Source organism: Merops nubicus, unplaced genomic scaffold, assembly GCF_000691845.1.
Source record: "Merops nubicus isolate BGI_N331 unplaced genomic scaffold, ASM69184v1 scaffold49849, whole genome shotgun sequence".
NCBI lineage: Eukaryota > Metazoa > Chordata > Aves > Coraciiformes > Meropidae > Merops > Merops nubicus.
The window spans coordinates 998-15,788 of NW_008629798.1; the positions used below are offsets into that span (position 1 = coordinate 998).

At 38.6% G+C, this 14,791-nt stretch overlaps 1 protein-coding gene across 1 annotated transcript; it reads right to left on the minus strand.

Annotated features, from left to right (window-relative positions):
- Positions 1 to 3,532: 3,532 nt before the first annotated feature.
- TOP3B (topoisomerase (DNA) III beta) lies at positions 3,533 to 14,737 on the minus strand (the record flags this gene model as incomplete). Its single annotated transcript, XM_008947057.1, has 15 exons — positions 3,533 to 4,025; positions 4,906 to 5,107; positions 5,349 to 5,449; positions 5,889 to 6,038; positions 6,320 to 6,448; positions 7,223 to 7,396; positions 8,094 to 8,240; positions 9,480 to 9,585; positions 9,819 to 9,973; positions 10,295 to 10,385; positions 11,278 to 11,391; positions 12,510 to 12,666; positions 13,099 to 13,295; positions 14,206 to 14,280; positions 14,627 to 14,737. Coding segments are annotated over 15 exons (2,391 nt in total), but the record flags the coding sequence as incomplete, so codon positions are not given.
- Between the last annotated feature and the right edge of the window lie 54 nt (positions 14,738 to 14,791).

Sequence of the window (14,791 nt, forward strand, 5' to 3'; positions counted from 1 at the left end):
TATTTGTGTTCCCCATCCCCTCTCAATATCCAAACAGCTCGACAGGAACAGATGACACATCGTGCCTTCCAAACAGCAGCAGTTCCCAGCACACACAACTAGAAACACCTTTTTAATTCAGCTCTTAAGAAAGTAATAAGGATTCTTTTCCTACATTATAACATCTTCCAGGGGCAACTGGATACAACAGAACATTTTTATAAGAGGAAGGAATAAAATACCAGATGCTGCAAAGCCAGGACAGAGAACACCTTACCCAGAAGCATTAGTATGTGTTCACAGAAACAATACTGCTGCAAGTATCTGCAGTACCTTTGTTTCTTGCTTTCTCCTTCCCCTGTTTCAGAGCATTAGCTCATGTGCCATCCCCATCCTGCTGAAAAAGCTAGCAAACACAACATACTCCACTTTTCTTTAAAAGAGTTCTCTGAAAAGAAAGGGGAAGCAGAGTTAATGCTTTCAAAACTTGCTTATTTTTTTATACTGGGATACTTCACAGGGGATCTCCTAAAAAATAAATTATGTATGAAAAAGAGAGGGCCACTATTACACTGTTTTAATTCAGTGGTTGGATGGATCGGAGTGCTCTAAACTTGTGCTGCACCTAGTGCAAGTTTAAGATTCTTGAGAGATTGAACACAAAGTTAACTGTGTTCAGCAACTGAGACTGCTGAGGTTTTTAGAGACTCCTAATGCATTGAAGTTAAGGAGATTCACACCCCACCTCTTCCCTTCGGGTTTCCATACTAAACCATATCAGCCTTTATACTGCAGCATTCCTAATAGCATCACTCTCTACTGGCAGTTCCAAGAACAAAAATTGTTTTAAAAAGGGCAAATGATTTCGGCGAGAACAACCCTAGATATGGAATGAAATCACCCCTTCAGTATCACTAGCCCTAAAATGGCCACTGATCACTTTCAGACAGACAGGGCTTGTCTGGACTGTATTCTTTCCCTGCTCCTATCTCAGATCTAATCCTTTTTCCTTCCACACAAAAATAATTATCATATTAATTATTATGCGTATTATATTATTTATACATATACATTATATATGCACTAGGGACATCCCAGCGGGAACAAGCACGCAGCCATGTCACACAGACCAATTCGTTTTCATTCTGTCATCAGCTACAGGAGCCAAATCAATCTCCTCTCGAGTGAATGATGCTCTTTCAAAGGTAACTTCCTAAATAAAAGCTTTCCCCTGAGCTTCTTCAATGGAATATAAACTGAAAGTAGAAGAGATAAATTTCATAACCTGCAGTTCCTTTCTTATTTCCAGTAAGAACTGTAGACATGAGACATGCAGTGCTCACCTTCAGATGTTAGAGACATCCCAGGGACTTCAAAATTTTATGAAGTTTCTTGCTCTCTTGTACCTTTCAAAGAAATCCTAGGAATATGCTGCTAAGTTTTAAGTAGAAACTGGAAGTGCTCATCACCTCTGCATTTTTTTCCACTCCACCCTGGAGAAAAATCACCACCACCAGCCTGTGTGCCAGGCTGCAGCACCAAGAGCCCACTCCAGCATCTCCTGCACCATGCAGCCTTCGCCCAGGCTGTGGCCAGCCTGTGCTGCCCAGCTGGAGATGGTGAAGAATCTTCCACAGCCACTGGTGCAGCACAGAACAAATGCCTTCATTCCTCAGGCACCCATGTGACTGCTCACAGATATTAATTTATCTGTGTCAGAAAGAACTTCTCCATTTGTGGTACTCACAAGGTAGCCACTGAAATCTGCCAGAACACATGAACAGATCATCCTAAGCACTTGAGGGAACTTAATTTCCACTGGGGATAATACAGCAGAGATTTTAAATTTTTAAAGCAAAAGTTTGTCTGCAAATGGCCAAAACGAAAGCTGTGCTCAGAGGTGTTCTCACACAGGTCAAAAGCCACTAAGAATGATGAATGACAGGTTTCCCACTCTTCCAGAGCCGTCCTTTCTAAGTATCACACAAACCCCAGCCAACAGCAGAAGCCAGCCAAGTATGCAGATCTTTTCAGAGCAGTATCCTAATGTACCAAAGCAGGCTACAGAGGTAGGAGAAGACCCAGGTAACTGAAACAATACAAGCATCCTGAAAGCTATTATAGCTTAGGCTAAGATCAATGGCTCTGAGACACTACAACACGATGAACTTCAAAACCTGAAAAAAGCTAGTTGCTCCAGGCTAAGGGAGATGCAAAGACAGTTTGTTTTTACCAGAGAGAACATTTAATATTGAGGAAAAAACAAACACAAACTACAGAAAGAAACTTCTACCTATGTCTGGGTCTTTTACGCAATACTATTAAGACACAGTTCATGTTTGAACTGTAACTGTACAAACATTTGACCACAGGAACAGGCTTGGGGCCATGTTTTTTAGTCTATGTTCTCTTGCACAGTAAGTGCATGCACTGTGCCAATGAAAACAGCAGACCTGTACACTAGCTGTTGCAGGGACTTGCCTTTTCTTTCTGTTGCCAGTGAATCACATGTCAAGTTGCCCTCTGCATATTCTGTTTCAAATGCAGCAGCCTTTGCACCATGTCAAGCTGCGACGGCATCCTCCCATCCAACCACAGCTAGCATTGAAACTGGTTTGGGGTATAGGTGACACAACTTGACCAGATGACCAGACATGATCAGCTACGTGCACACGGAAGGAAAGGAGAAAGTGTTACTTGTACAATGAAGATAGTGTAAGGTGGCATCCAGCAGTTAGACACAGCTCCATATAAAAACAGGAGGACAGCTTCCTTTTGATGACAAAAGGAATGACCACTGAAGTGACCATTTGGAGTACAGACAGTGAAAAATAGCACGATCAGCTCTGTGAACATAGGAAAAGAACATGGATACTCTATCTGACCTCCAGCAGCAGGAGGAGGTCTCATCTATCTGAGGCCCATCGACCAAAAGACACCAACTTGGCTGCATGGACCACAATTTGGAAATCACTACTCGAGGCAGATATTCCCCTTCACATTTATAATTTTCATTTTGTATGCCTCTTGGCATTATTCTCTTCTGCAGTAGAGTGATGGAATTGAAGTAGTGCTCTTGCTTTTGCAGATGTAATTTGAAAATCTGATGGCTACTAGTCATGTACTATTTTTGAAGACTTCAAGTCAGATGAGCCAAGTCTCATTCCACATCTAAAACTATAGCAACATAACACCGATCTTAATCAGCTCTTATATTCCTGGCATTTGTGTTGCCAACAAAGACCCCAGAAACAGCAGAAGAGGGAAATTCCATTTCTTTTCCTTGAGCCAGAGGTAACAGTCTAGGTAGACTTCCTGAGCCTCCTTATTGTTGATGCACTCTACTCAGACCAATAAATTCCAATTAAAAGCTTAAAGGCTTACTCAGTTACTAATGGATCACCCAGAAAAATTTGTTTTGTGATTAAATAAAGGCATAAAACAATCTAAGCTGTCTAACTTTTGTAAGAACAAGAAAGCAGTGAAGATGAAAAATATTTTAAAATTAACTTCAAGGGAAACAATTTTTTTTTTTAAGAAGTTTATTTTTCTTTTGTGTGGCCATTATACAAAGTAAGCAGCCAGAGCTGCCATTTTGTCCTTGGGTTTCTTTGGATTGAGTCTTCCCCCAGGCCTCCGGCCTTTACCTCTTCCTCGACCTTGCCTCCTTCCCTGTCCCCCACGGTGCATGGGGTGCCTCATGGCTGCGTGTTTCAGCTCCACCAGATCTTGAAACACAGGATCACAGAATACGCAGCCCAAATGCTGGGTCTCATCACCAGGCAGAGGAGACTTGGCTTTGTTAAAATCTACGTCCACAAGGGCTGCCTCACACAAGTCGCAGGTCTCCGGCGACACTCGGACTTTGTGGGCATTCTCAAAGAAATGCACAATCACATTGCATTTGTTGCAGGCCATCTTCCACTTGGGACCTGATGTCGAGTCTAGCACCAGAACCCCATTCTCACACTCAACACACTGCCCAATTCCAAGCATGCTAAGAGAATGCTGGCACGTGGGGTGGGTGCATTCATTACAGCCCATTCCTGGTGGAAGAAGAGTAGAACCATACCAAAAGGAACCCTTTATATCACCGTGTACACTACCCACTTTGGATGAAGTGAGACATGCAAGTCAAATAGCTTAGGCTATTACAGGTTTTCTAAATGACTAAAGAATGAAACCACTCTGCAAATGGCATCTTGCCTTTTCACAGATTCAGAATAATCTCTTGCTTGTGAATTCTTCTATAATGGCTTTCAGAATTGCCAGACACTGCTTCTGTACAGTACAGGCAGTTTGGCCACATTAGTGATGAAAACTAATTACGTTTTCAGTTAAATGTATGGCTCTTAACTAACTACTACTTTTTACTTGCACTATACACCGTCAGTACAAGACATTTTTAATTAAAAGATGGTAATAAAAAGACATCAAAAGGCCCTGATCCTTAAAGTAGCACTATGAATCTCTGAGTGTTAGTCTCACAGTTACTAAAAACTGCAACATCTACCCCTTCTTATATCCTTCAACAGCTTTTGATACACCATTTATCTCAATATCAAAGCACCCTCAAGACCTGGGCTTAGTCTACAGTGCTATCTGTACCAAGCATACTCCAATCTGCAAGATGTCAGAATCACAGTCTTTCACCACACACACTGAGTGTTATGAAGGTCACCTACTATGCACACATGTAAATTAGTTTCTTACTTCTTTTATAAAGAAAAAAATAGTAGCCAGAAATTATTTAACTAATACATTCTGGTCAGCAAGTTTGACATGAATTTTAAGTATCTATAATCTAATTTAACAGCACTTTTTATACTAAGCAACACTGATTAAAAACTGCTAAAAAGCACACTGTATAGACTGCATCTAACTTACTTCATAAGGTTGATCCATGCATGTTTACAGAATTCCTACCTTTCTTCATGTCCCTGAAGGGGGGATGGTTGTAACAGTATGGACAGAGTGGGTAGCTCTTTCCTCTGGATCCAGATGACCACAACACCAGCTCAAAGTCATCTAGGGGACAACGTAACTCTTTGTAGAGTTTAATGGTACCATTCTGTGGGAGGCTGTAGGTGTCATCACAGTGAGAGCAGTGTAGACGACTTGGTTTGGCCTGGAAAGAGAAAACAAATCTCGTGAACAAATGTAGCATCAATACACTTCAAAACTTGCAGTAAATCTAACTGGGGCTGCACTCTGGTTTGTTCCCTATGGAAAAACTCTATCAGGCTTTTTGATTTAGAAAAGAACTCTTGACAGCTACACTTTAATTCAAACTCAATAATGGAAAAGGGGTTTCTACTCAAGAGTCCCCAGCTAGTGCAATTTCAATTCCAAGCATGAGGTGAACTTACCTGAATATACTTCATGAAACGATGGCATTTACCACAGCGGGAAAGGGGTTTACCTGTGGCAGCCAAGGGTGAAAAAGACACTTCCATCAGTTCGTCCATACCTGCCAAAGAAATAGTCACATTTTTGTTAGAATTCTAGTTCTTAATTGGAAACTTTGCACAAAATCACCTACAAGACCTGTGAAGAAGTGAGAATTGAAATATTCTGTTCACAATGCTCTTTCCTGTTCATGAACACTTTCAAAATACAGTGTTTTGAACTGCACGTGCACAAACACACAAGGTTAAAACCTTCAGTGATTCCAAAGGTTTTGAAAACTTACTGCTACACAGTCACACAAGAAATTTGAAGTAGAGTTTTGGAGCCATGATTCAGCCCATTTCTCTGCAGAAAGCAACTTAATTTGACTGGAAACCTTCAGTCGTGGTACAACTTTTCAGTAAGCCTAAACCTCTGACAGGAACCAAACATACAAGTATTTTCTACTAGCATCTTTGTAACAATTAATTGTAGGGAACTTCACAAGTAAAAACTTTTACCTGCAATAGAATCCACAAAATAATGGAATTTCCTTTTGAAAATGTCAAGGGTGTGCTCCAGAACCTGATGATAATTTGCTTTGCCCAGAGCTATTAAGTTGAGTTGCTTCTCTACAGCACTGCGGATCGTAGGTAGAACCAATTCTGCATCTGACAGAAAACCAGAGATGGCAGCAACAGAGCAGCAGCAATGAAAGATCAAAAAACGGGGTAGGAAACTGTTCATATATAAACTGACATCAAAATAAACAAAAAAGTATTAACTATTACAGATTCCTGAATTTGTAATACTTTTACAGATCCCTCATTTGAGATAGAAATATAGTGCTTATATATATATATATATATATAACTGCTTATATAGTGACAACAGCCCTTGACATACTGAAGGGAAACAAAGGCAAGAGGATAGAAAAGGAAGAGTATTTTACCTATTTTATAATAACCATGAACCAGAACAATGCCAAGGTTTGTAGGCTTCAGTCTCCGACCACTCTCCACTGTGACATAGTTTCGCTGGCAGATGTTGTTAATGTGGACCGGAATACTTGCATCAGTTCCTGCCACACAAAAGGAAGGCAAAATACCCATCCTGAACAAAAATTTTTCATCAAATTAGTTCTGATTTCTCTGGTTTGATATTAAATTATAGGGCTCCTGAGACTACTTAAAATTCCAAAACCTTTTTACTGTTACTCAACTTCCAGTTGATAACTTCTCTCTCTAGTAACTTTTATGTTCCTTTGCAATTTTGAGAAGTCTGAAACATATATTTTAACCTTAATCTTTTTGTCTCTTCCAAGGAATTGCTATTGGGAAGATACCTACCCACAATCACCTATTCTGGAAAAATACAGACTAAGGGACTATGTTTGTTTTGACTCAACAAATTTATGAAAATGCACTGAAGGAAACAAGTCATATTTAGAAAGAAAAGTACTATTGTGGCAAATTGTACAATAAGATATAGGGACTATTTGAGCCAGCCAAGCTGAAGCAAGCTGTAAAGGTAAGAAATCACTCCTAAGGATAGGGAAGTGCCCTCTTCTACACAACATCAGGTCTCTGACAGAGAAGTGACAAGGACGTGTTAAGAAAGGATACTGCTTTGGCCAGAAACTAGGCACAGGGATAAGAAAGGGAAATGAATGCAGGGGAAGAGACAATCAACCATCTGCTAAGGGGAGCTACAGACATTGTGGTTGGAAGGCAAAAAGATTATTACTGTACCCATCCAAATGAATACTGAAAGGTCATTACTGACCGAGAGCTCAGAGGAGCAATTCAGACTCTCACTCTTGGTGGATGGTAATGTAAGCTCAGCAAGTTCCTACCAATGCCATGCTTCTCCATCAGAGTGATAAGCTCTGCTTCTGTCAGGTAGTCAGGAGGACTGGTTTGCTTTTCCAGCAATTTTATTTCACCAATTGGAAAAAGATCTCCTTTCTCACTGGGGGGAAGGCTCTCTTCTAATGGGATGCTGTGCCATGGCATAATTTCTGTGAACCCTGCAGGTAAAGAAACAAAGACAGTGACAGTTTATCTTCACAGCTTTCAAAAGGCCAAGGTATATGTTTCTAATTTTAACATTGCATAAATAATAGTCAAGAGGCTGTCTGCCATAGCTTGCAGAAAATATCTGAGGTTAGGAGTACTGAGGAAATACAGTATCCCAAGACAGTATCTCTCACTACACTGCATCAAATATATTTTCTGTGTGACTTGAATCAGGTTGAGGTATGAAAAAAATTAAGCACTTTCCTTGAATGAAAACACAGTGCCAGAATGGATGGGAAGTTTCTTAAAAAGGAAATAACAAATAGCAAGTCACATTAATGTAATAAAGACAATTGTGACACAATATAAAAGTCTGAGTGGTGATGCTACTTTTTTATTTTACAGAGGACAAATAAAAAAAAAAAAATCTGCCTTTGTGAAATTTATCCCCTAAAAGGCAATCGCTGTCTGTAAGAAGACTGGTCTTCACATTGGCAAACATGGCATTAAATCTTTGAGATTACTACATAAAAAATAAGACTTTTTCTAGTGTAATTGAAGTATGGAAATTAAGACAAAGATTTAGTCCCTGGTCTTGGTAGCTCAAAAAATTTGTCCTCATCCCCAGAGCTTCATTTTTATATCCATTCAAAGTACTAATGGGAAAAAAAAAAAATCCATAGCTATTCACTCTCTGATTAGTCTTACCTGGTGAAGTTACCATTTTTCCAATACAGGTAAAACGTTCAGGGCCAATACTGAAAGAAATGGTGGTTTGCAGGTACTTGCAGTCAGCACTGACAGTGGCAATGAAATGCCTCGTTATATACTCATACAGTCGCCATCCATCTCCACCTGAGGATAAACAGCACCTTACCCACAAAACTCAAGTCCAGCAGCTCTACATAAAGTCTGCACTAAAAGGTACCAGCTTTCTGCAGGCATCACAGGAAAAGCTGGTACCTAAAGAAAAAATAACATTCAGAAGTCCATCCAGCTTCCCCTTTCAAATTCCCTGCCCAAAGACTTGCCATGTCATAGACATGAGCTGCATGCAGTCGCTCTTGGAGAAACAGTGCCAGTTCAGCCAGCCCATCTCCAAGTTTTGCAGTGCATTTGAATGAGAGGGTGAAGGACAAAAGGCTTCTATTTTTTTTTTTTTTTTGTTAAATAAAAAGCCAAACAAATATTTGAAGAGAAATAAAATGATCTAACGATTAGTACCACTGGAGACCATATCCTAATCTAAATCCTTAAATGGGATTCTAGTGGCAACTGCCACACTGGGCAGCTGGAAGGCCTGCAGGAGATCACTCTAACACACTACTTACTAACACCAATACAGGTTAATTTTCAAAGCAAAATTTCCTTATTCACAATCTATAGATAAGAAGTGGAATAGCTGAAATGCTACACTGCTATGAACAGCTTCTAATTCTTAGTCCTGTGCTTCACATATTTTAGGTTGCTGTGTATATAAAAATATCTTACATGACCACTCGGTATCTTATACAATTACTCTAAATTTTAAAGCATTTATTTTTCTATCAGAGATTATTTCACCAATTCAAGAAAATCAGAAGCTATCCGTTTTCTACGACAATCTCAGCTATTCCTAATAAACAACACCATACATCCACTATGCTTTGTTATAAGCTCAAAATGCTTTTTTGAAGAATCAACGTACAGCAAGTCAAATGTCATTCTAATATAAAAATCACAAACCACAGAGACCAAATTAAAATGCAGTTGAAGCCTGACTTACAAACAAAAACACAATAAAATTCCAATACTTGGAAGGTACTGTTCTGAGACAAATTCCTCCTAGAGAAAGTAGGCATTAGGTTGTTAATTTGGCTACTTTTTCTTAGCAGTACTATGGTCCCTAGGGCTCAATTACTGAAAAGCAGACCAGCTTTGAACTTCACTGTCATCAGAAGTTTTAGGTTAGGATAAAGTCTACTTTGTCTTCACTTCCTGCCATTCAAGTAATTGTATTTTCTGTTGAAACTCAGGGATTTTCAAACCATCTTCCATACATCAAGGAACTAATTTCCCCATGTAGTGTTCCAACACTACTGAATTCCCCTGTACCTAATTCTGCTTCTGTTGCAGCTCTCATTGGGGTGATGGGAGGATGGTCGCCTGCATCGTGGCCTTTCCTGGGACGATTAATGCCTTCTGATAGCAATGCTTTAACCTGGGTGAAGGAAGAGAGAGAAAACAATCTGGCTGAAGTGGATAACAAGTCTCTTAGCAGGTTAAGAACCTTTTCAGGTCAAGTCTGTAACAATACAGTAACCATAAATAAAAGCAATTACAGATATTCATTGTTTCTGAAGACCTATAGGTCATAATGTACCAAATAAGTCATATTATAAGACACAGACTAGAGAATGATCTGTTAGCACAGATTTTGCTTCATGTACTCACAGTTTCTGCCCAGTAAGGATTATTGGCTTGCTGTCTCAAACATCCTTTCAAGTCAAAGTTTTCTGGGTAATGGGTAGTTTCTGTTCGAGGGTAGCTAATATAACCCTGCATATAAAGACGCTCTGCTATTTGCATAGCATGCTGAGGACCCATTCCTAAGATGGGACAGGAGAAAAGAGAAAGTCATCTGTACAGCACTGCGATTATGATTTGTTTGCTGTACCTGAAAGTATTCCTTCTGAAAGCATTTAAATAAATCATGGTTTCTTTGCTCTTTATGTAAGACTTTTGTCTCCTTGATCTCATCCAACATTTCACTTTGGACAAGCTTTCTCAACTCAATCCTCCCCTAAAAATTATGTATTTCAGGGAGAGGAGGGTATCAAACTATATTTGATACATCCTTGATTACTTTGTCTGAGAAGCCAAAATATTTTGCTTTAAAACAGTGTGAAAATCTGAACTTTTACACATACCTAAAGCAGCACTGGCCACTCGTAGCATCTCTACCGTGTTCAGAGCCAGTGGTCTCTGCTTCACCTTCTCTTTTTTACTCACAGATTCTACCTAGAAAATAGCATTTCCTCAGTAAAAGTTTTGAAGTTTGGTAACTAGTAAATGTATAATTTCAATCACGCCTATAAACACATGGCAAACCTACCATTATCTATTCTTGTCATTTGGTTTGTTTTCTTAAAACAGTAACCACCAATATATTTTTACCTTAGGAACTCTGACTGGAGATCATTTTACCAAATTGTGAACTTACAGTTCTACGGTCCCTGTCCCTTTGTGCTGTGGACTAGATCAGGCCTGTAACTGGGAATGCAGCAAGGTAGCTTATTGCTACCTTTACTTCCCATTTACCTTAGCAGCACATACTTTCAGTGCTACAAGGATTTAGTGCTTATTTCAAGTAATGGTCCTAACTATAAGGATTCAGATTTTTAAAAGCTTCATGCAGTATTTGATGGCTATAAGCAATGCAAACATACTGTCCAACCAGTATTGAACAGAGCAGACTTAGAAGTTAATTTGCTATAAAGATTGTACCACGAATAAAATTTTAACTGCAGGAAGACTGCCATATAAGTAATTAAATTCTGATTTATACAATGTCTGATGGGAAATATGAGGTCTGCTTGGAGGGATCTGAACAGTATTTCCTAAAAGGTTTAGTAAAGAAGACTTCCTACCACGACTGATGATCATTTCCAAAGTCAATATTAAGAAGGGGTTTCTGCTGAGATGAACACACTAGCACAATATGAACTACAATTAAAAAAAAAATCTTGTCTTTTATTCTCATTTAGACTAAGTTGAACGGAGTAAAAACCCAGATACAGGTATTTGACATTCTTCTTTAAGAAAAACAAAACAAAATGCAGCAAATGAAATATTACGTGGTGTTTCCTTTGTATGAAATATGGCTCTACTGACACTTGGCAAATATTCTTACCTTTGCTTCTTTTTCCATCTTTGTTATATTCAGGAACATTTGAGCAATCTCACGATCAAACATCCTCACTCTATCCCAATCCAAAGTGAGAGAACTTTCTTTTTCAGGGTTCACCTGTTAGAGGGAAAAAAAAAAAAAGAGGGAAAAAAAAAAAAAAATCATTCATTCCCACCAATTCTATTATCTGAAATGTGAGAATCCACATCTCCAACAACAATCCAGCAAACAAATCCCAGTAATACCTGTACTAGGACACAAGTGCTTCAAACATGCAGTTGTATACATTTTCACAAGGGCTTTTGAGAAAGATATAGTACTTCAATTTCTGGAGTCAGGGGAATGACTGAAATTATTCCTGTAGCTAACTGAAATACTACTCTTGTTTTTAGTGATGGGAACACAAAAGGCTGCCATGGGCAGAAATTGAGAGTTTACCATTTTGATTTAGCAAAATCATTAATTTGTATTCAACTGTATCTAGATCATGCTTTAAGTCCCACGTACAAAAATAAATATGAAGCAACTAATATAAGGGAGCACAAAACTCTCTGAAAACAGGCAGCAAAAACTTCCTAGAATGACACATAGGATGCATCAGAAAAGAGATTACAGCAGACAGCAGATTAAATATTTTTTTAATTTTAAAATCTAAAACTGGCAGCTGTTTACCATCCATCCCTTATTTGTTTAAAAAATCCTTGTGATCACAAGCAGTAAAACCACATTGGTTTGCTCTCAGAGCTTGGACAGCAGCAGGGCTATAAAACTACTAGAAGCTGCCAAAGTACTCAGAGGACTCAATTGCCAATTAACACAATGAGCATTTTATTTGCTTTAAAATTCCAATACTCAGCAATGCCAATGTTTGTTGGCAGCCTAATTAATTCCTGGATTCAAATTAACAACACAGTTGGTCCAAGGACCCCAGGGAACAAAAGAAAACCATTTTAAGTAGTCTTTCTGGCTGACTCTAAGCTTAGATCGTTAGCACTGAAGAATTTTTATAAGCAGAAGACAATAACCACTTTAAAACAAAACTGACATCCTGGAATCTGCTCAAGAGAGAGGAGTGACACACATATGAACTGAATGAGAACATATGAGTAAACTGTAGGCATTGTGAATTCTTGTCAGCAGCTACAAATTTATGAGTAAACAAAATTTAAATTTATTTCTTGGGTAAAAATATATTTTTGTTTTCCTCACACACAAACAAGTACTGTAAAACTTACTTTAGCTTGCAACACCCAGTAAGTCTCAGGCTTAAATGACTGGATTTTGTCATGTCTTTCAACACAGAATCCAAGTGTTGGGGTCTGACATGGCCCAAAGGAGATGAGAGAGCTGTCTAAATTCCCGTATTTCCCCTGAAAATATTTAGTCTGAAACCTAAGAAAGGGGAAAAAATAACCCACCAAGAATAAGTACATTAATATCCTCATTCCCATGAAAAGCAAAAGTTTTCATTAACTTACACACAAATATAAGTAATCTATTAAATCATTCAGGCACTAGGAAAACAGCACTCTGAGAAATATCAACTCTTACAGCTAACTGTCACAATTACTTTGCTTCATTGAATCACGTTTATTCCCAAATTTGGAAGAACATCATAAAATAAGATCATATCATAGTCGCTGACAGTACTTTACCTAGCTCAAAGTAATAACACAGTTTTTTTATTTCTTTTAATTTGTCTGTGCACAAAATTGTTTGGTTTGGCACTGAGCAGAGTTAGACACTACAGTTCCAAGACCTATTTTGTGGACAGAGGAGTATTCCTGAACCTTTCACAGAACTGTCTGTAATCTCTGCTGTCACCTTGTAAACGCACAGCCAATTCTAAGATCCAGCTCCTGGCGAGCATCCACTGAAAGAGCTTCATTGCGATTGGGTTCTCCCAAGTGGTTCATGGCATTGCAGATGTCTGTGTCAGTAATAGAACTGAACTTAGCTCTGTAAATCGTCCTTTCGGAGCTACGAGGTTTGTTCATAACAGGAAGAACAGCATCAAGAACCTAACGAAGATCAGAAACATATTTTAAGCATATTTGAAATGTAAGGGCTTAAAGTCAGTTTTTCTCTCCGAAGAAAAAAACCTCACCCTCCACAAAACAATTGCTGATATGTAACCTCCTTCATTGAGTAAGATGCCATGCCAGTATACTAACTGATGAGCAAGGGCAGTATTTTGTCTATCCACTCAGAAGTGTACTAAGAATTAGCAAAACTGGAAGATTTATTTATTAAACAGCGACTGCTGGAAGTGCAGCACTATCCTTACCTAAGTGCAAAGACATTCACCAGTGGAACAGCAGCACCTCTGGGTGAACATGTATCACTTTTTGTCTGGGTTTATTCTCTGTTTCACCAGGGCCCAGTGAGGAGACAGTGGCATTGAAACAACTTAAAAACAATTACTCAATAAAATGTGCTTCTTTAAACAAAACCCCAAAAAATATTCTTCATCTGGATTTCTGGGAACTGGATGTTGAAAAAATATCTTTGCACACCCAAGTTTTAGTTCTGTACTTTTTGCGTGCAGAGTCCACATTCCTGCAGTAAGCCTCTACTTATAAGTGGCCTCTGCTCAAGAGAATCTAATCCCTTAATGAACAGAAGATAATAGAGATCCAGTTTTATAAGGACAGCAAAGTAACTACTCCAGCTGTGAAATACAGACAATTCTCAAAGCACTGAAATGTCTGAACATTTAAGAGACCTTACTGTTCATCTCAGATTGATTTATACTCTTTTTAACTGTCATGTCAAGAGCTCAAAAGCATATAAGTTGTTCCAAGGCCCTCTGTGCCTATAAAATTCAACTTAGTTTGAATTTTACTGCACATCCATAAAACAATATGCTGATAGTATTGTATAACACAGACACATTACAGTATTCCAAGTCTTAAAAAATTGAAATCTTACTTCAAAACAGATGTTTTCACCTTCCTTATCACAATCCAACCACAAGACAATACAATCACAGCCTCTTCCCTCCACCTGTGAGAAAAATCAGCACAGTTCTTCAGTAACTCAAAAAAAAGATATACCTCCTCACTAACTGTATACTTTTTATTTCTATTTTAAAATACCAGAGACTTTTTTTGGCATAAAAACATTAGAAGAATATAGCAGAAGTGACAAGAAGTCTGCAGGTACTTGAATAGTGGTTGAAGGGAGAAGCAAGCTGTGCTTCATGGGACCAGAAGTCTGCCTACAAGGTGCTTTTCTGCAGGACTAGAAAAAAGTCAGCACAGCTCTGTCTCAGTGAAAGTCTCCCAAAACTGCCATAGCCTGTGTGTGAAGACCTGGGGGAAAAAAAAAAAAATCTTGTAAGAAAGAATACCTGTAAAAACTTCACCATGGTCAGTTTGGGATTAGCTTCTTTCTTTTCTGTGGGAGCTTTGCTAAAAAGTTCTGCTGGATCCACTTTGTCCCAGCTGTTGTATTTTCCTGAAAAATAACAATATATTAAATAGAGTTCTAAATATAAATATATATATATATATAT